Below are 20187 nucleotides of genomic sequence, written 5' to 3' on the forward strand. Positions count from 1 at the left end.
GCTGTGGCGCATTCTCCCTAACATTCTACTCTACTAGAAATGCGGGAGGTTCCTGAAAATTGCAAATGTAGCATGCCCCCCCAAAAGAAGAGAGGTTCATTTTTCAGCCATTTTCTTTTAGAAAAATTTCTGTTGAGAGTTAAATAACAGAAACCCTGGAACAAATCTCTTTCCATTTTTAAACCCAAATATTCATTGTAGAACTATTCATCCAAGTCCTGAACTGGCCCAGAGAAATAAAGAGAAGAAAAGACACCCCTGTCACACATGCACCAGAAAGTTCCTCCCTTTCTGCCCCACCACCCAGCCCCCTGCACACAGGCTGGCTGGCTGGACCTGTCGGGAGAGGAGTGCTCTCCAAGGCTAGCTGGACTCTCACCCAGATGAGCTTGGTCTCTAGTGCTGGACTTCCTTCCCAGGCCTCAGTTTCCCCACAGACAGCACGGTGGGACCTGCTCTACCTCCCAAAGGCTCCTGACCTGCCCCCACTCCCACCCGCTGACCCACATTTCTCCCACTCCCAGACAACCCTTACTTCAGTAAAGAGAAATGCACCTTCCAGGGAGCAGGGGTCTGGGAAGGGCATAGGCAGGGTCCCACACTGCAGAGGGTATGATCTGTTTCCTAGTGTGGCTCCTGGGGACACCCTGCTGATTTTTAGCAGCCTCAGCTCAGAGAAGAGGTCTCCTGGGGGTGTGTTTGGGTTCTTGGTGGGGACAATGGCTGTCCATCAGGGATAACGAATCCCAGCATCCTAGGCCCCTGTGGGGTGGGGTGATGTGATGGCAAAAACCCTGATCAGACTTGTCATTTCTCTGCTGGGCTCCCGGCCGGGGAGCAGGAGAGGGTCCCTTCCATTTACTGCGTCTTTAAAAGGCTACTGTGATCTTCCCCGCTTTTTCCTCCTCCTGCCTAGACACAGGCTCTGACAGTCCGAATGTTGGAAATAATTGGATTCTAAATTCTAATTCATCTGTAAAGTATTCGGTGATTAAATTAGCCTAATAGATATTATTTCTTACATGGCTGCATAATTTTACCCTGATTGGATCTCAGCGGCACTAACGTGCCCCCCAATTTACTATTGACTTGGAATTCTCAGAAGGCGGGCCAGCTCTCTGCTCCTGCAGCCTGTTTTCCCAGGTTAGGAGTTAAACTGATTTATGCTTCAAGGACACCGTCTCCGACTGCTCAGGAGCAGTTGCACAATGTACATTATTCTGAAAGAAGAGCAGCAGAAGAAAAACATTATTTTATGCAATTTCAGATCCCCTTTTTCAGTTCAGAAACCAAGAGCTGATCTTTCAGACTCTTTGGGCAGCTATTTAATTGTAGCTTACAAGGTTTTTTTAAATAGTTGGAAATTTTTATCAGAGCCAAACTTCAATCACCATCTGCATAGATCTTACAAATGTAATGAATATAGTCCAAAAATGTCACAACTCACAGGAGAAAGTCCAGCAGGGACATCTGAGGTGCTCTGTAGAGCTGGTTAAGTTCTTGGGGAGTGAGAGGGACGGGAGGCCAGAGTGGGGCCAGGCACTGGGGTTGCAGATCTGGAGGGCACCGCTGGCACCCACTCTTGCTTGCTTCCTTTCTTTCTTTCTCTGCAGTAATTTAATTTCTTCCAGTATGTGCATTTCCCCTCCCCCAGCCCCTGCCCTGCCTCCCTCCAAAAATCTGCAAATAAAATTCACAGCTCCCTCCTTTTGTGTGGCAGCTGAACAGTGGAGGGGAAAAGTTTTGGCAAACACTGGGGAAACCCGGACAGAGGAGGTAGGTAAACTCAGGAAACTGTTTTCATGAGCAAATGAAGGAAACAAAGGCCGCCCAGCAGGGGCAGAAGGGACACACACTCCCTCTGAATAGCTCCCTAAAAACAGAGCTGAAAAGGAAGAAGGCCCATTTGCTTCTGGGAATCCAATAAATTGTTTCAGGAAGTGAAAGTCTGTCCAGGCTAATGGAGCTGTGATTGACAGCACTTCTCATTATGAAGCCCATCAGGGGACAGGGCATTCCAGTGCTGTTTAGGGGGTGAGGTGGGAATGAGAGGAAGCCCAAGCCCCCGGTGGGGGCAGGGGTGGGGACAGTGCTCTGTGTTCCTTGAAAGAGTCTGTGTCCCCTAGTCCCCTGGAGGAAGGAGAGTCTCCTCTTTCAGGAGCATGCACCTCTTGTATTAGGACCATCATGACCCTTCCCAGGAGAGCCTGCCCCTGCCCTGCAGTCCCTGTTGAAACAGCGGATGAATCCTAGGACCTCAGTGGACACTTACCCAGGAGTGGCCACATTCACCCCTGGCTCCTACCCTGTGGTCCCAGTGAACACGGGTCCTTTGTAAGGATCATGATCACCCAGCGCTTCTAGAAGCTTTTCTCTGTTTACGCGTGGTGCAGTCTGTTAAGGCTGTTGACAGCGGTGTGTCTGTAGATGACAGGCCAGGTCAGGGAGTTGGCACAGGGTTAGCACAGGGCTCTAGAAGGGGCTGTGATGGAGGTACCAGACCAGAGCTCCGTGGGTGGGGGCCATTCTGATCGGCCTCTGTGTTTGAGACTTGCCATCTGCGTGAAGGTGTGAGAAGACTTTGGAAGCTATCTGTCCTGTCCTCAGGACAGTGGCCACACCTAGTAACTCCAGTTAAACAGTGGCATCCAGCACAGGGCAGGGGATGGGAAAGAGACGTGCCTGGAGTCCAGTTTGGTGATGTGCTGACTGAACGAGATGCCCCTCTGGCAAAGAAAGATGGTCATTCTCTAAGACAGTCCTTTCCAGAAGGGTAGGTAGGGGCCTTCTTTGGTGTGACTTTCATTTTGAACCTCAACCAGCTGGACTTCTGGACCCCAACATACTCTCTCTCTCTCTGGTCCCCAACCTCAGAGCACCCACCACCAAATCCATGTTCTTGGTCAGGTCCTTTGGCCTTCCTGGGAGGCCATGTGGATCTGTACCCTGGAGTTGGCGACAGGAGAGTCTTCTCATGCAGTAAGCACTTGGCCAGGGCTCACATGCACGCTCAAGAGGCAGCTCTGCTGGACAGCAGAAAGGCCTGTTGAGAGGCCGAGGACCGTAGTCTCAGCTCTGCAGCCACCATGATGGGGGAGTAAGGCGCCTCTCCTGGGTTTACATATTGGCTGGCATTTCCAGAAAGTAGTCTTCCACTTTGGGTTGGTGACACCCAGAGACTGGAGCGACTTGACTCCGTGTAGACAGGTCAGTCACCTACCATTGAGAAACGAAGAGAAGTTAACTAGGAAGGGAAGGTGGTTTCACCAGAAAGGCCTCAGCCAACTCCGGGTTCCTGTACAGTCAGCATTAATATGCCGCTTTTCAAACATATAAATGAGGGATTGGACGGCAAGAGTGCAGGCAATAAAGAATCATGGCCTGACTGGCGTCCCTTCCTCTTGACTGGCTGACGAGGTCTAATTGGCTTATAACGCCCTATAAATTTATTAGCACGTCGCACTTCTCATTGGTGAAGCTTCTGCTGTGAAGCACCAAGAAATTACCAATTTTCAGGAGTTAGTCACTCAAGTCACACTATAACTAGGTTTGGAAAAAAACCCACCCTGCTGCTATTATAAATCAGGCTTCTGCGTGCACAGCAGCTCTCCCGCTGCAGACAAGTCCCCAGGATAGGAAAGTTTGGGGTGAGTGGAGCTGCTCCAAGGAGCATGGGGTACGGGGAGCCCACGTGTCCCCTCATCCTGCCCCACCCCTCTCCACCCTGCAGGAAGCCCCAGTGAGCAGCCTGGGGCTGCAGCTGCCTGGAGCTGGGGCTGGTGGCCCTGGCAGTGGGAGTCCAGGGCTTTGATGTCCTTATGGATGCATTCAGCCCTCGGGCACACGGTGTGCAGAAGACAGATCCACCCTCTTATTTCAAGAGCATAATAGAAATATTCAGAAGCAGGCATAATTATTTCAATTACTTCTCTCTGGTTTTTGAGACACACACACTCGAGTCACAAATTAGAAAATAATATTCACATGTTTCTTCTAATTGGTAACAGATTAGAGGCATTTTATCTTCTTAAATAATTTCCAAATGTGCCCCACAGACACTGGGAGGGAGAGAGCAAGGTGTGGAGAAGCAGGCGGGCCGCAGAGGCGCCTTGGGCCCAGACCTCGGTCAGGACGGGCCTGCACCCGGCCCTCTGAGGTCCCGTCTTCCGAGTTTGCAGAACCTCTCTGACAGCTGGCAGAGAAGGGGCTTCACGATTTAACCCACCAACTTGTAAACTTAATCCTTCTTGTAGGCGTCCGCCATCTCCTTGGTCACGTGCTTCCTGAGGCACACACTCCGCATATCTGTATTCATTTTTATGTCCCATCTACTCCCCAAAACAGATGTGAAGTCATCTCTGCCCCTCCCTGGGTCCAGAAGTTCTGGAGGTGTGAAGATGGCGGCTGTCCCTGCCCGGGTCTCCAGGCCAGTAGTTGAATGCAGGGACACCATCCTCTTCTCAGTCACTGGTCCTTTTTCATACTGGGACTGGTGTTTATCAGGTGTCGCTTTTTAAAATTGGTGGCTTCTACTCTGGGAAACAGTTTGGCAATTTTGTATAAAACTAAATGTGTAGGGGCCGGGGATGTGGCTCAAGCGGTAGCGCGCTCGCCTGGCATGCGTGCGGCCCGGGTTCGATCCTCAGCACCACATACCAACAAAGATGTTGTGTCCACCGAGAACTAAAAAATAAATATTAAAAATTCTCTCTCTCTCTCTCTCTCTCTCTCTCTCTCTCTCTCTCTCTCTCTCTCAAAATAAATAAATAAATAAAATAGATAAAAATTTAAAAAAAAAACTAGATGTGTAATTCCCTCATGACCTAGCAGCTGCACCCTTGGGTGTTTTTCCTAGAGAAATATAAACTTCAGTTTACACAAAGCACAGGTCCATACGTTTGTAGCAGCTTTATTTGTAACAACCACACTGGAAACCACACAATTGTCCTTCGGTGGTGTCTGATGTGCACTGCTGTGGTGCACTTCCACGGGGGAGCCCACTGGACAGGCTCGAGGAAGCAGCTGCTCCTCACACAGCACTTGGAGGGACCAGCAGAGACTCACGTTAATAGAAAAAGTCAGTCTCCAAAGATGGTGCACAATCCGATTCCATGATTTTAGCATTATTTTATGTGTGAGTATGTGGTACTGGGGGCTGAACCAGCACTGAGCTATATAGCCAGCCCTTTTATTTGTATTTGGGGGCAGGGTATCACTAAGCTGCCCAAGCTGGCCTGGAGCTTGCCATCTTCCTGCCTCAGCTGGGCCTCCAGGGGTGTACTTCTGTGTCTGGCTCAGCGTGGTTTCTTTAAACCACACGTGAATCTACATTTATGTCAAAGAGTTCAACAAAAAGTCTAATTAAAATTTTTTTTTAATAAAGCAAAATAAAAGCTGGCTTCAGTGCCTTGGGGGGCTCATTCCAGACATGGCCAGAGAAAGGACATACTGGCCCTGGAACACTCTTTTGAGCCAGAAAGCAAGCGTGGAACTGTTGGGCCACGGGGCCGACATGTCAAACTGAAACAAGAGTCACCTGGGGGCTCCCAGACACACCTGGAGCGTGGGAGCGTCTAAAAGAGTGTCCTGGTAACCGCTCACGGGGCACGCTGTCCAGCATCGCGGCTCCACAGGGAGACTCCAAGGTGGCAGGGGGACCTTGGCCTGTACAGCAGGAGGGGAGGAAGGTAGAAGGCGCCTGGCCGGGGACATCCCCCGAGGCTGCCGTCTCCAGGTTCCAGCCTGGGTCCCACAGAAGGACCCACAGAGATCAGGTCCCCAGCCAGCACCTCCACCAGGAGCTCAGCCTCAGCAGTGGCAGGACCCAGGATCTAGACCTCCTGATGTGGCAGGAGGGAGGCCTGTGGCCACTCCATGGTGTATTCTGACCCAAACGGAGCCAACCAGACCCATATGGGGGACAATCTATGACAGAAAGAGCTCCAACTCTTCAATGCCAGTGTGACAGAAGAGCAAGAAGAGGGGTGGGGGTGGAAGGGATGCGCACGTTCAGGGATGAAGGAGACGAAGGCCCCCGTGCAGCCCAGCGTGGATCCCGCGGGAAAGGCAAGCTCAGCTCTTGAGCCTATTTTGGGACCATTTGGATAAAAGGAATATGGACCACATGTTATCAATAATATTATTGATTTGAATTTGAAGCTTCATGCATATCATAATGTGGGCATGAACCTTCCAAGAATCCCGAAGTGGTATCTAAGGAAGCCAGGGGACTCGGACTCTGGATTCTGGGAAAAGTCGTAGTAAAATGCGTGATATAAACTCATCTTCTGAACTGCTCTACAGTTGAGCGTTCCCTGGCCTTGGGTGCATTCCCATTGTTGTGCTGCCGTCACCACCCTCAACCTCCGGAACTTTCCGTCATCCCATGCTGAAACTCCAGCAGTTGAACACCAGCTCCCTGCCTGCCCTCCACCCAGCCCCTGGCAGCCACCACACTACATCGTGTTCCTGTGCACCTGAGCACTAAGGGGACTCTGAGTGCCATCATGTGGTGTTGGTGCTCCAGTCTGGCTTATTCCACTCGGTGTAAGGTCCTCAAGGGTCATCCATCTGTGGAGGGCTTAGGACTTCCTTCCTGTGAGCAAGGGTGGATGTGTGTGTGCACCTTGCCCTCCGTCTCTGTGCATCTGCCAGAGGGCACGTGGCTGCTTCCACATTTCAGCTGCTGTGAACATGGGCCGAGCATCTACTCCAGTGCCCACCTGCAGCTCTTTGGGGCATGTGCACAGAGTGGGGTTGTGGGTTATAGGGTGACTGTGGAATTACTTGAAGAACGACCACACTGTTTTCCTAGATTCTGGATTTTTTACTTTTTTTTTCCTTGGTGCCAAGGATTGAACCCAGGGGCACTTAACCACTGAGCCACATCTCCAGCCCTTTTTATATTCTATTTAACAATAGGGTCTCGCTAAGTTGCTGAGGCTGGCTTTTTGAAGTCCTGATCCTCCTGCCTCAGCCTCCCCAGTTGCTGGGATTGCGGGCGTGTGCCACCACACCTGGTGATATACTGGAAATCCTTTATTCTAGAAGCCTTTCTTAAAGGCTTTTCAGACATCTTAGTGCCTAAAGACAGAGAGGAAGGATCATGGGCTTCAGAACCCCCCAGCAGTGGGGCAGCTTGGGCAGGGCCATCGGTGCAGGGAGAGGGAGGGGGTGGATGGACTTAAAATGCACTCAGGGAGACCTCGCCGCAGTTTCTCAGAGACTGCTGATGGCTGTGCCCTGGACCTGGAAAGCAGCTGGCCCGTCCAGCACCAACTCAGGAATCTGTGAGGCCCTGGTCCAGTAATCATCAAGGAATCCCAGGTGGTGACAGCAGAGAATCAGCCCCCAATGAGGCCCACCCTGAGCATAGGGCTCCCCTGGACCTCGGTGGGGGTCGCACACCCACTCAGCGTCCCTCAGCCCACAGAGCCGAAGCCCTCCCTGGCCACTGTTGGGATGCCCTCTGCACCAGAAAGCTCAGCTGGCCGTTGACTTCTGCATTTTCAAGGCCAATGACATTGGGCAAGTTAGACCCCGTGTCAATTGTGGAAAATAAGACGTCTGACCAGCTTCTGACTCCTGACGCCATGGTCAGAGGCCTCGTGATTTCAGTGAGAGAATTTCACTTCAGCTGATTAAATAATAGTGCTTTCCTCACTCTAGGGAATTGATTTCTATTAATTAATTCTCACGCAGCTCCACCACCACACAGCCACCCTCAGCAGAAGGGACCTGTGGATGTGGATTTGAGCCAAGTGCTTTACCCGTCTAATGTTAGTGGAGAAAGGAGAGCCGCTGGCTGCACTCCCGCTGTCCGCACTGAGGAATGTGCAGGCCAGCCGCAGCCCCACGGGACCACCAGGCCCCGGACCACAAGTCCCACTGCCTCCTGTGTGTTCCTTGTTTTCACATCGTGGGAAAAGTTAAGATGAAATCGACATTAAGCGTCTTCCTGTCTGCACGTCCCTGGTGCCTTTCTTCTCTTGAATTTCTGAAATCCCAGCAACTCCAGAGGCTGAGGCAGAGGATTCTGAGTTCAAGTCCAGGCAGGGCAACTTAGCAAAGCAGAGTCTCAAAAATAAGTAGATAAATAAATAAACAAATAAGTAAACAAATAAATCGGACTGGGATGGAGCTCTGTGGTCAAATGCCCTGGCTTCAACCTGTAGTATCAAAAAGCTTTTTTCCTTTGCTTATCGTTATACTTAGCAGCCATGAGCAGCCCCTCGCTCTGCCAGACTCAGTGGCACACCACATCAAGAAGGCCGATGGCTTCAGATCCCAGCCTAACCAGGGACAGCAGCGAAAGCCAGTTGCTAGTCTTTACCAGAAACCCACTCAGTCTTCCACGGCTTTTCCAAATGCCTTGCCACTGGTCACCTAAGACCTTCACTGCATTGTGCTTGACACCCACTTGAGAAGTCCCTGGTGGGTTCGGTCCTTCTGGGGTGTCCCTGCTTTCCAGGGCGGAGGGGCTCAAGTCTCCTGTCCCTGGTGTTGAAGGGGCACTGGTGCACACCCACTGGGCAGTATCCGGAGTGGAGGAACGGCCGCTGCTCTTCCCCCGCCTGTTTATGATGCCCTGTGTTCCAAAGCCTCCCACAGCCACTGTCGTGGTGAACTTAATTCATTTTGATGGGGACTCTGCCAGGACAGCCCAGAGGCCACCGGGGCGCAGTGCGTTTCACGCCACTCTGTGTAGAGTCTGGGACTGCCAGGTGGCCTTGCCCCTGCCTGGCACCAACTTCTCGGGATTCGTGCTTTCAAATAGCTCTTCACATTTTTTCCAGTGGTGAGGTACAGGGACGTCCACAGGGTTGGGCCACTGCAGCTTGGCGATGGTGCTGGGCACACACGTGGTTCCAAATGCCTTTAGCCTTCGCACAGCAAGCAGGCGCCGCAGGTAGGAAGCCACAGGAAGGGCTCCCAGGGTCCAGGAGAGATGGAGGCAGTGGTGCCCCTGGGGCCCTTTTCCTTTAAATTCCCGTCTCATGCCCAGGCCCGTGCAGCTCTGCACCTCGGGCACGAGCCAGCGGCACTCCAGGGCCAGGGCCAGGGGAACGGGCTGCCCAGGGCCCCTCCAGCAGCAAGGACTGGGTGCAGGTCCAGCCACAGCCCTGGGCTTCTGCAGGATGGCTGCATGGGGCTAAGAGGTCCTCAGGCTGTGCTCTCAGGCAGGTGGGGACCTCAGTCCGCAGCCTGCTGGGGTGGCTCCTCGCTGGCCAGCACCGGAGCCATCTGCCCCTCAGACCACTCACAGCACCTTCTCCCTTCTCTGATTCCCAGGGGTCAGGCCCACTCAGCACCCAGTCAGAAGGCACAGTGTGGGCCATTTAAAATCAGGACTCGGGTGACAAAGACTGCTGTGGACCAACGGACCCACCCTGACGGGGTCAGAGCAGGACAGTGGTGCCGCTCTCACCGCCCCTGCCACTTGTTCAGATCTCACCCTCCCCCACTGGCATCCAGAGGGACAGCTTTGCAGGCTGGTGGGCAGGAGCGAGGCCGTCTGCCTCCAATGGGGTAGATAGGCTCTCGTCCTAGGAGGCCGAGGTGGGGACTTAGCCCCAGGCCAGCAGGAGGGTGCCATCCACCAAGGCCACCAACAGGAAAGCCTTAGATCCATACCCAGCGGCCCACTAGTCTGAGTGCAGAAATGTAAAACACCCTGCCCTTGAAATTAAGAGCAGGGCGGAGTAATTCTTGAATCAACTTCAGTTTTGCCTCAGCCAGATGAGGGTGGCCGGGGACAGTGTGGAAGGCCCCGAGTGCCCCTCAGGGACAGCAGCTCCTCGTCCTGGCCTGGCTTCCACAGTACCAGGGAATGACACTGCGACACATCTTCCCCACGCTTCTGGAAGTCAAGGATCGAGGTACAGCTGGAGCATGTTCTGGCCAGGGCCCTCCTCCTGACCTGCAGACAGCCACTTTCCTGCTGCACCCTCTCAGGGAGCAGAGCGGGGTCTCTGTTTGTCTCCTCTTTGAAGGGCACTAGTCCTGCTCCTTGGGTTCCACCCTCAGCCCAGCTCCCCAGAGGCCAGCCTCCTGACCATCACCTGAGCTAGGGGTTCCCGTGAAATCAGGGAGAGCCCTGGGCCAATCTTGGTCTTCTTCCCACCTGCGGCCTGCTGACTGGCAGCCTTTAGGAGCTGGGCAGCGGGATGTCTGCTGTATTTGTTTTCCATTTTCACAGCAGAGACTAGAAGTCACCGTTGTAGGAACGGAAGAAAGGACCTAAGTTCTCACAGTTTACACCAGAACTGAAGACTCCCTGTGTGCTTGCCAAACAGCGGCCTCATGCCAGCCTTTGTCTAAGAGCCAACCTGAGGGCAGATGAGCAGCCCCTGGAGGGCAGCCGAAGCAGGGTTGGGTGTCCAGGCACCTGTGTGATGAAGCAGACCCTGGGCCTTTCCGGGCTGGTGGCTCCCAGGCCAGGCTGTGGCTCCAGGGGCCCGAGAATAAATATGGACAAGTGTTTTCATTCTGGGACTGATGTTTCCACCAACGGAGCCTGATAAAGCAGTTGGCACCCGCTGGCAGGCAGGCGGAGGGTGAGACTAGAGCCCTGTGCCGCCCTGACTGCACCTTTGCTTGGTGCTGGGGTGCCAGGAGGGGTCTTGCAGTCTTGCAGAAGTAGGCCAGAGGACTGGCCACCATCTGGGTTAAAGACTGTGACCCCAGAGGGGACCTCAAGAGCCCCTGGCTGCCTTTCCCTGGCTGCTCATGGCAGGGTGAGCACTCTGGGCCCGTGCAGATGGTTACAGGTGATAAGGGGGAGCTCCCTGGCAGGCGAGACAGTTTGTAGGTTTTTTTTGTCAAAATGGCAAGCTTGGCTGAGGTGTTCCTCTGCACATGCCCAGTGAGAGCCAGGCCTGTGTGGCCACCAGCCTGATGCACGGGCCTCTCGCTGACATGTAGCTCTCCTCCGCAAGGCAGCGAGACCTTCTGCACTGTCCTCACCTCTAAGCATATCTTCCCAGGACCTCCTACTTCAGACAGCAGGCCTTGGATCATCCATCCTCTTTAGAGGGCAAACAGAGCCCTGAGAGAGGATAGGTCTCTGGCCTGGAGTGCCAGGGCCAGCCATGCTGCCCAGAGAGGCCTGGGTCTCTCCCTCGGTGTGCTTAGAGCTCTGTGGGCACCTGCACATTGTAGGTTCCAAGCAGGTCTTGGGGGTTTGTTTACTCATCAGCCTTGTGTTTTCTCACCCCAGGGCCAGATTGGGCCAGTGGCTGGCCCTCTTATCCTTATATCTGCCTTGGCAACCCCCAGCGAAGGTACACAGGCTGCCGGGAAGCATGAGACAGAGGACCTGGCATGCATATTACCACTTGGACCCGGAGTGTTCTTCAGTGGGGCTCCTAGGTGGAGGGCCGTGCCAATGACAACAGTGTCACAGAGGTCACTGGTCTCCACCTGAACCCAGACTGAGTCGTGGGTAAGATCGAGCTCAGCCCAGGGGCATCAGCCCTCTTCTTGCCTGGGACAGCGCAGCTGCACAGGGCAACACAGAGAGTCACACAGACCTCTGGGGACTGGACCCCAGAGCACACAGTCCTCGCCCTCCTGGGCTACCCGGGCCTGCACCTGCAGCCCCGGTAGTGGAACTCAGACGTAATAAGCCTAATATGGTTGACTTTATTTAATTAATAATGATCCTGTTCTGTTCCTCCATGCTCATAAAACAGCCTGCAGGTTGGCAAAAAACACTCATAGTATCGACCAGAAGTCAGGCAGGATATTTATTTTTTCTTTGCCCCGTGAGCGTAAATCCTTGTCGGTTGCCTCCTGCTCCTGCGTGTGGGATTTACAGTGGCCAGTTGCTTAAAAGCTTTCAGTAATTAAGGAATAAATATCCATCGGTCTTTGTTGGCCATCCTGCTCCTGCGGCCTGACCCCTAGCAACGCGGCTGGGGGAAGGCATGCATGAGGAGGGCCGGGGCGGCCCTCGCCCTCAGTGGCCGGCTTCCCCTGCCTGCGGGGAGGAAACCTGCTCTTCAGCACATTGTTCCAGCCCCCTCTTCCGTGCCTCCGCCCGGCCCTGCTTGGCTCCAGGCAGGAAGCACTTTGGAAATTCCTTACTGCTAGCCAGGCTGTTCTCTTCCTCCGTCCTTCCTCTCTGGGTCTGTCACCACCTCACAGCCCGTCTCCTCCAGCTTCGCCTCCCCACCCCAAGGGCCTTCCCGCGCTGCACTGCACTTTGCTGCAGAATCTCCAAGAAAATCACTGCTGAGAAACTCTCAGAAAATCACTCTCACATCCCCTGGGGGGGACGACGTTTCCAAAAGGAGCAGGGTTGTAAGTGACAGGCACACACATGCCCAAGTTATGTCCTGGCCTTTTCCCACCTGGGGGCAGTGCTCAGCCCCGAGAGGGCTTTCGGGAAAGGCGTTGGTGCTCGGGACTTCAGAGAAGCGTTTGGGAAGCCGCGCGCAGAGGTTGGGAGGTTGGGAGTGTACCACCGGGGCCGCCCTTTTCCCTCCCGGCATGCCTGGCCCGGCAGGAACGGTGCCTGGGGGCCATGCCAGTGTTCCTAAGGACGCGTCTCCTGGGCGGCCACGAGACAGGACAGCCAGTCCAAAGCTGTGTGATTATCCGTTAAGAATCTTCTTTCTGGGAATCCAGCCATTAACCTTCTCGCCCCTTGGCAGCCTGCGAAGCCCTCCCTGCCAGACCCAAGCAGCTGATGGCAGTGGCTCCTGGTGACTGAGTCCTCGCAGCCCTCTGGGCCCGAGGAACAAAGAAAGGGCTCCACATCCAGAGAGCCTTGCTCTGGGGAAGGTGGAAGAGGTGGTCTGGCGAGGCGTGGCTCCGCCCCACCAGACCTCCCCACAATGCTCTTCACTGACCAGCAGGACTGGCCAGTCTCTACGGTCATCACCACCATCCAGCACCAGGCACCTCGCACCCCTGCATTTTGGTCTCAGATACTGTGTCTGCTGTTTTCCTTCACCTCGTTTCCCCCACATCTGTGATTTCCTTCCCTTTCACTCTATGACTGTTCCAGAAATGATTAGTGTCATTCACAACTACTCCATGCATTGTTTTAGTAAGGCGGGAAGTCGGGAGGGGGGCACTGCGGACAGCCCTGTCAGCCTCGCTCCCCGGTGGCAGGGGACTTCCGGGCCGGCACAGCAGCAGGTGTTCCAGGTCCCCGGTGGTGTCAGCACTCCAGATCTGCCCGGGCCAGCAGCACAGGACAGGAGCGGTGCTTCAGTCAGGGACACGCATGGCAGCGGGCTTCCCCAGGAGGCCTTCAGGCAGCCACGGGCTCAGCCACTCGGCTGTCGCGGCCGGAGCCTGAGCAGCGCCCTTCGCCTCTTAATTGTTCACGTCCTCCAAAACAGGGCGACGGGGACAGTCCCGGAGCTCAGGAGCCGCGCTCGAGGCAGCAGTGGGTTTGGTGCCTGGCGAGGGCCGCTCTCTTCCCTGGCAAACCTGAGTCCCGGCGCCTCAGTGCTGCATGCTCCCGTGGCAGGGGGCGAGCGGGCACCTGAGCCTCTCGTGCAGAGCACCAACCTGCTGCCTGTGACTCGGCCACTTCCCTGGGGCCCCGCCTCTCAACACCATGCAGGGAGCAGCCCCGCAGCGTCCCCACTCACTAGGGTGGCCCTACAGCCATTCCTGCTGCACACCCTCAGTGTGTGACCCTCAGTCAGGCGAGGACCGTCGTCAGGTGTACTGTCATCATAACCTTCACAGTGCTGCCCATGGCTGGTCTCACCCCGTGTCTTCCCCACCCTGCAGGGGTCCTCCAGCGCTGGGCATGAGGGACCTCAAGCAAGGACTGGACCCCATGGCCCCAGGATAGAGCCTGGTGCAGCCCACCCTGGTGACAGGTCCTGTCTCTGTCCTTGCCTCAGAGGCGCCTGCCCCACAGCCCTGACTTCACATCCTGCTGGACTCTTGACCTTGGCTCTATCACTGCCAAGGTTGCTGCCCTGCATCTATACACCTGATGTGATGCCCAGGCTGGTGGCCGTCCCGTCACATCCCCCTACACACGCGAGGCTGGCACTCTGCGCTCATCTCACTCAGGCCTGCACACGGGTCATAAAGCCCTCCTGCTCTTCACCCTGGCCCTGAGCTGCCCTCCTGGCAGGCTGAGCAGAACCTGATGTCCATCTCTTTCCAAGGAAGGGAGCTTCTGCTCAAGGCTCCTGGCTGTGCCCTCATCACGCCTGCAGCCAGACCTGAAGGCCAGGCCCGAGACTGCCATGTGGCTCCCTGTAGAGCATGTGCCAAGGACGCACACGTCCCTGTGTTGCATCCTCTGCACGCAAACCAATAAGGCCAGGCTGGGGGGCTGGCCTGCACCCCACAGCCCCATCTGATCTGGGTGGCATGCACCACCTGGCCTCCTTGGTGCCAGAGAAGAGGAGCTGTGCCTGTCACCTCCAGGTTCCCTCCACCCCCTCCTGACACCTGGACTCCTTTGAGCCATGATTTCCCAAAACGTGGCCTCAACTCACACACATTTTGTTCTGCTTCTGATACGCGATTCATTTGTGAAGATGGTAACGTGCTCAGGGTCCCTCGAAGAGTTGATGTCGTCAGGAATGACCCACAAAGCCAGGTGGTGTCTGTCCTTACCCTCAGCATCGTCACGGTCAGTGCAGGAGGTGGCACCTGGTCTTCACTGGTGCAGCAGTTGGTTTCCGGGTAGCAGGTGGCAAGAGAGATGTGTTTGAGGGAGTCCCCTTTGGGGTGGACACATGAGGAATTGGCCAAGTGACCACTGCTTAAGGTCAGGGTGACAAAGCCACCAGGCTGCAGGGCCAGATTGTCCATGCCGAGCCCCGTGGACCCCCACATACCCAGAGGGCTCCTGGCTGCAGAGCCAGGAGGACCTGGCGTCCACCCTCTGACCCCAAGTCCTGTTCTTGTTCCCTGGCTGGACCGTGGTCCATGCACCAGGCAGCTCCTGATCACAGCCCAGAGGGAGATGGAGGGCCACCCACCAAGAGACTTCATTGGGAGCAGGAAGAGAATACCTACGAAGGCATCTTTGAAGGTGTCTGCTCTTCGTTTGGGGGGAGGGGCGATGTCTGTCCTCTGATGAGCGGCGCTCTCTCTCCCTGGTGCTTGAGTGGCTGATTTATTTAAAGGTGTGTCAGCACCAGGATCAGATGAGCACCAGCCCCTCCTCCCTGCTGACGGCAGCTGTGCCAATAATTCATTTTTTAGCTCATTAGCTAACAGAGGCCATGAGCAGTGGTCCTCCGGGGCACCGGAACGAGGTGAAGTGATGTACTGCTGGCTTCCTGCTCTTGAACTGGCCTTCCTTGGGGAAAAGAAAGGGTGCAGGAGACCAGCTGGGGACAGAAGAAGAGCGGGACGTCAGAGTGACCACTGGCATGTCTGCACCTGGCATCGTGGATTCCCAGGGTGGTGGCTTAGGCAGAATGTCCTCATACCCGGCAGCATCCACCTCTCACCTGTTGGCCGTGCGGAAGCCTGGCAAGGGCAGTGGAGGTCCATGGCTCAGGATGCCCTATCCAAATGCCAAGTACCTACAGTTGGCCTCTTATAGTTCTGGAGGCTGGAGGCCCAAGGTCAAGGGGTTGGTGTCTAGCAAGGCCTCTTCCCGTCTTGCAAGTGGTTCCCTCTCATCCTTATCTGGCTCTCCCTGCACTCAGAGAGCAAGGGAGGCCTGGTGTCTCTTCCTCTCAGATGGGCACCTACCCCAGGACCTTAGGGCTCTACCCTCATGCCCTCATTTAGCCATAGCCACTGCCCTAAAGACCTGAGTCCAGCTCCAGTCCCTGGGGTTAGGGCTTCAACATAGGAATCGGTGGGCAGGGAGCCAGGAAACTTCAGACTTCTCATCTGTGGGCAAAGGCCAGCCCACTCAGCCCTCCAACTATGACACCCCAGTGACTCTGAGCCCTCCATACCGTTAGGGGGCCTGGGAGACACCAGCAGGCTTGTCCAGGCCCCAGCCGAGAGCAGCTCACCTGGCCCCCCGGGTCTGCACGTTTAGGAACCTCAAGTACCAGCAGCAGCGAGGAGCCCCAGCCCCAGGCCACCGGCACCTCGGGTGCACACGCCGCCCCACTGCGGATGCTCTGTGCTTTATAAGAATACCAGCAGCTGTTTTCAGAGGGGCCTCTGTGGCCTAGGCCCTGTGTTTGTACTAACCAGGTTAAAACTGCTAACAAGAGTCGTGGCTGATAGATGCGAAGCCAGCAGCCTCCCTTAGCTCCCTGGAAGTCACCTCTTGGCGTCTAAAAAAGATCACAGTCCCCAGGGACGCAGGGGTTGGCTTTGCAGGACTGTTTTGGAAAAGCCCACGATGCCTGGGTGAAGGGCCACAATTACAGCCACACGCTGAGCAGCTCTGGGACATCCTGGGTGGAGGGTGGAGGTCCATGTGGACCGAGGCCAGGAGGGCAGACCCTGTGGAGAGTCCGCGAGGCTTGCCTTCTTGCAGTATTCCCGGCACCGGTCCCGAGGCCTGGCCCCTCTTCTGTATTGGAGTCACCTGGGGCCAGGCCGTCCCCTAGGCCTCTGCCAGGCCCTCTTCCTGTTTCGGGCACATGATGCTGGAGCCCCCCCTCTTAAAGAAGGCTCCCCAGACAGCACGTTTTCCACCCTGCAGACCTGAGCCGGGCTTCTCTCTGTATCCAAAGGACACCAGTTTTTAAAAGCAGCGAGCAGCCCATCCCACCCTGTGCTGCTGTCAGTGACTGCCCTCTGGAGCACTCACCACAGCTTCCTGTGGTGGCCCCATTGGAAGGCCGGTGGCCACCGTCCTCAGAGAACATCCAGACCCAGCAGGGGGGTCAGAGCTGTGGGATCTGCACTCTGCCTTTGGCTGGGGTATTTGAATATTAAAAAGAACATTTAATAACTGCAGTTGGGACCGGAGTTCCTATGCTAAGTTCTCCAGCTTACCCTGGATGACTTAGCAATGACTATTAAAATCAATCGGAGCAGAATAATACGGTCTGATTTTATGCCTACCGAAAAAATGAGAGTTAGCAAATTGGAACTTGGAAATCTGGACGTATCCCACGCCATTATCCCTTTCGATTTAATTCACGTTTTGCTCTTTCTCTTTTGTGATTTATGAAATGCATCAACAAATGTTTAACATAAGTAAGGTTTTTAAAATAATTTCAAAACCACTGGGGTTTTTTTTCTCTTCTTCGTCACCAGAATTTCCGGACACCGTCTGCTTTTGTACCTGGTGTCTGCCCAGGTGGAGCACAGGTCATCCTCGGCTGCGGCCAGTGTTTGTCCTGGAAATCTCCCCATGAAAGAGTCAGGGGTCACTCTGGGGTCACTCGCATGTACCAGGAAGTGAAGCAAAACTAATCCAGGTTTGCTCCTGGAAGGATCTGTTTGCCTAAGTATTTAGCGACAGATTAGGGCTAACCCGACACTGGATCACCAGGCGCAGTGTCAACAGGGGTAAAGGTGTGAGCGGGCCTTTCTTCTGCACGTCCTGAATGATGTGCTCTCAGAGCCTGTGGCGGGAGGAGGGCAGGAGGCCTGAGCGATTCCTGCTGGCCAGCAGCTGTGTACCCTGGTGATGCCCAGGACCGCATCTGGCTGTAGGGGAGGCCGGCTGCGGCTCGGTGTCCTGGGGGCTTCCGTAACTTGCTCTGGGCATGTGGGGGCTTTTCTTACCATCTTCATCACCCTCATCAAAAAGCTTGAGCAGGCTCCTGGCACCATTCAGGAGCGACTGGTAAGACCCCACGTTGTTCTTTTTAGAGTCTTGGTCCTCTCCCTTTTCTCCCCATAGCAATGCCAGAGTCTGGAGGGTCCCTGGGTTTTCTGTCTCTTACATCTTTTTTTGTTGTTGTTGTTGAGAAACCAACCCCAACCCCAGATACGATGGCCTGGGCCCTCCGCCTGGGCCCTCCCTCTGTGCCAGGACACTGGTCTTGCTGTCGGGGTTCTGCCTGCCCTGGCTTCTCTCCTCACTCTGTCCCCTCCTCTTTTTCCTCAGCCCTCCTACCCGATGTCACAGGCAGGGTCCCAGCTCTACAGACCCCTTGACACCCAGCTCCAGAGCTCGGTCCCTGCCAGGCTGCTAGGAGTCAGGGACCCGCTGCCCTCTTCACCTGCTCTCCACGCCCCGGAGCCCACCCCAGGCCTCCCCGGCTCCCCCCAGCTCAGTGCTGGCTGCAGGGAGCCACCTGCCTGCTTCCGCTCCTGGGCCCTGGAAGGCTTTCCCCCAGAAAACCCAGCTGTTGTGGGTCGTGGCAGGAAGGCTGGGCATCCTGTCTCTTCCACGAAGCCTTTCCCAAGTCTGAAGAGATGACAGAAGTGCCCGCACGTCACCCAGCTCTGTCTGTCTGTTTTAAGACCTTCCCTCTGGAGAGTGGGCCTCAGTGACACCTAGGAAGAGCCCTCCTGCCCAGATCAGCCCAGCGGAGAGTGGACTCCACCGGCCAGGGCCGCAGTGCACAGTTGACACTGAGTCGGGGTTGGAGGGAGGACACTTGGCCAGAGCCCAGGGAGGGATAGCTGTGGGCCCCTTCTCCTGGAGCCTGTGGAAACCCCTCAGGAGACCCCCACAGGAAGGGGCCCTCCTGACAGCTCTCTTCCAAGGTCACGGCTGCTGCACTAAAACAAAGAACTCGAGTCGGTGTGTCAAGGCTGTGGCCTTAGAGAGCTGGCTCTCACCCTCTGAGGGCATCACAAGCCCTGCAGGGCTAGTTCAACTCCCCAGAGGTGCTGATCCTGGGTGCTGGTGGGGGGGGGGGGCAGGGAGCTCGCACTTCTAGTACGTTGCCAGGGGGTGCCTCTGCAGGCCAGGACACCACTTTGGGAACCGTGGGTATCCTCCTGCCCTCACCCAGCTTCCTCTGCCACGTGGACACGCCTATGCCCTGACACTTCACTGCTCCGGGGTTGAGGGGCAGGGGCTGCGGCCGAGGTCCTCCTGCCTGGTGTGATCACGCCTGTCTGGTGTCATTGCAGGGAGGAGAAGGAACGGTGGATCCGGGCCAAATATGAGCAGAAACTCTTCCTGGCCCCACTGCCCTGTACTGAGCTGCCCCTGGGCCAGCACCTGCTGCGAGCCACCGCCGACGAGGACCTGAGGACAGTCATCCTGCTGCTGGCACACGGCTCCCGGGAGGAGGTGAACGAGACCTGCGGGGAGGGCGACGGCCGCACGGCGCTGCACCTGGCCTGCCGCAAGGGCAACGTGGTGCTGGCACAGCTGCTCATCTGGGTAGGTGGCGGGCCTGCCCTCTCTGTGCTGGGCTCTGTCTGGTGGAAGGCCCTCCTTACCAGCGTGAGAGTGGGGATCGAGTCCTAGGAAGGAATCTGGACTGAAGTGCGGTGGCCCCTGCCCTCTGGACCCACCGTGTGGGTTGCAGAGCGAGGATGAGAGGCGGAAGTGAGGCTGCCTCAGGAGAGCACTCGCCTGGCACGTGTGCGGCCCTGGGTTCTATCCCCAGCGTGTGGCAGGGTGGGTGAAGCCCACTGGACTCTCCTTGTGGTCCTCTTGGTGTCGCCCTTGCCGGTTCTGAAGGTCCATCTTTCTGATGTCCCCTGAGGTCAAACGTGATGGCAGTAGCCCCTTTTTCATTTCCATGCTCTTTGGGGACCTGGGAAGTGTCCGATCTCATGGCTCGTGGCATTTCCCCATTGCCAAACCTTGGGTGTTTTTATTCACAAAATGCAATGGTAGAGCCCTAAACCCTGGAATTTGAGGGGGTGGGAGTTTGTCAAGGGGCTTCCTCTGGAATATTCTGAGTAATTTTTACTTGAAAACACTTTTCCTTCACATGGAAGCTCAAGTGGTAGACCATGATCCCGCAAGAGGCCCTGCCTGTGGCCCTCCACCAGCTCCCAGGGCACCTGGACCGAGCCACAGAGGAGTCAGAGGAGGGGCGCCCTGCTGGGGCTCCTCTGCCTGCACCCGAGGCAGCTGCGCAGCCCAGTCCAGCACCACTGAGGAGGACTGCAGCTTCCTCCATGTCTTTAACCTACTTTTTGATGGTTGCAGTAGAATTAGACACGCAGATACTAAATCAAAAATCGATCAGATCCTCAGCCTCATTTTGGCTCAGTAGAGACTGAATGAAACTAAATAGCAGTGTTTTTAGTTTGCCTGGGCTGCAGTGACAGCAAACCAGTGACCAGCTCAGCCCTGGCTGCAGGGAGCCACCTGCGGCACACAGCTGCACTGACTTTCTTGCAGCTCTGGAGGCTGGA

At 55.6% G+C, this 20187-nt stretch overlaps 1 protein-coding gene across 9 annotated transcripts in view; it reads left to right on the top strand.

Moving 5' to 3' along the window:
* The window catches only part of Agap1 (ArfGAP with GTPase domain, ankyrin repeat and PH domain 1), a 476885-nt gene that overhangs the window by 448680 nt on the left and 8018 nt on the right, over positions 1-20187 (top strand). For all 9 annotated transcript variants that reach the window (XM_026396066.2, XM_026396067.2, XM_026396069.2 and 6 more), the window contains one exon: positions 18943-19198. In XM_026396066.2, the coding sequence (XP_026251851.1) occupies positions 18943-19198 (256 nt within the window). The remainder of the gene's footprint in view (positions 1-18942; positions 19199-20187) is intronic.

The sequence above is a fragment of the Urocitellus parryii genome, chromosome 1 (assembly GCF_045843805.1).
Source record: "Urocitellus parryii isolate mUroPar1 chromosome 1, mUroPar1.hap1, whole genome shotgun sequence".
Lineage (NCBI taxonomy): Eukaryota > Metazoa > Chordata > Mammalia > Rodentia > Sciuridae > Urocitellus > Urocitellus parryii.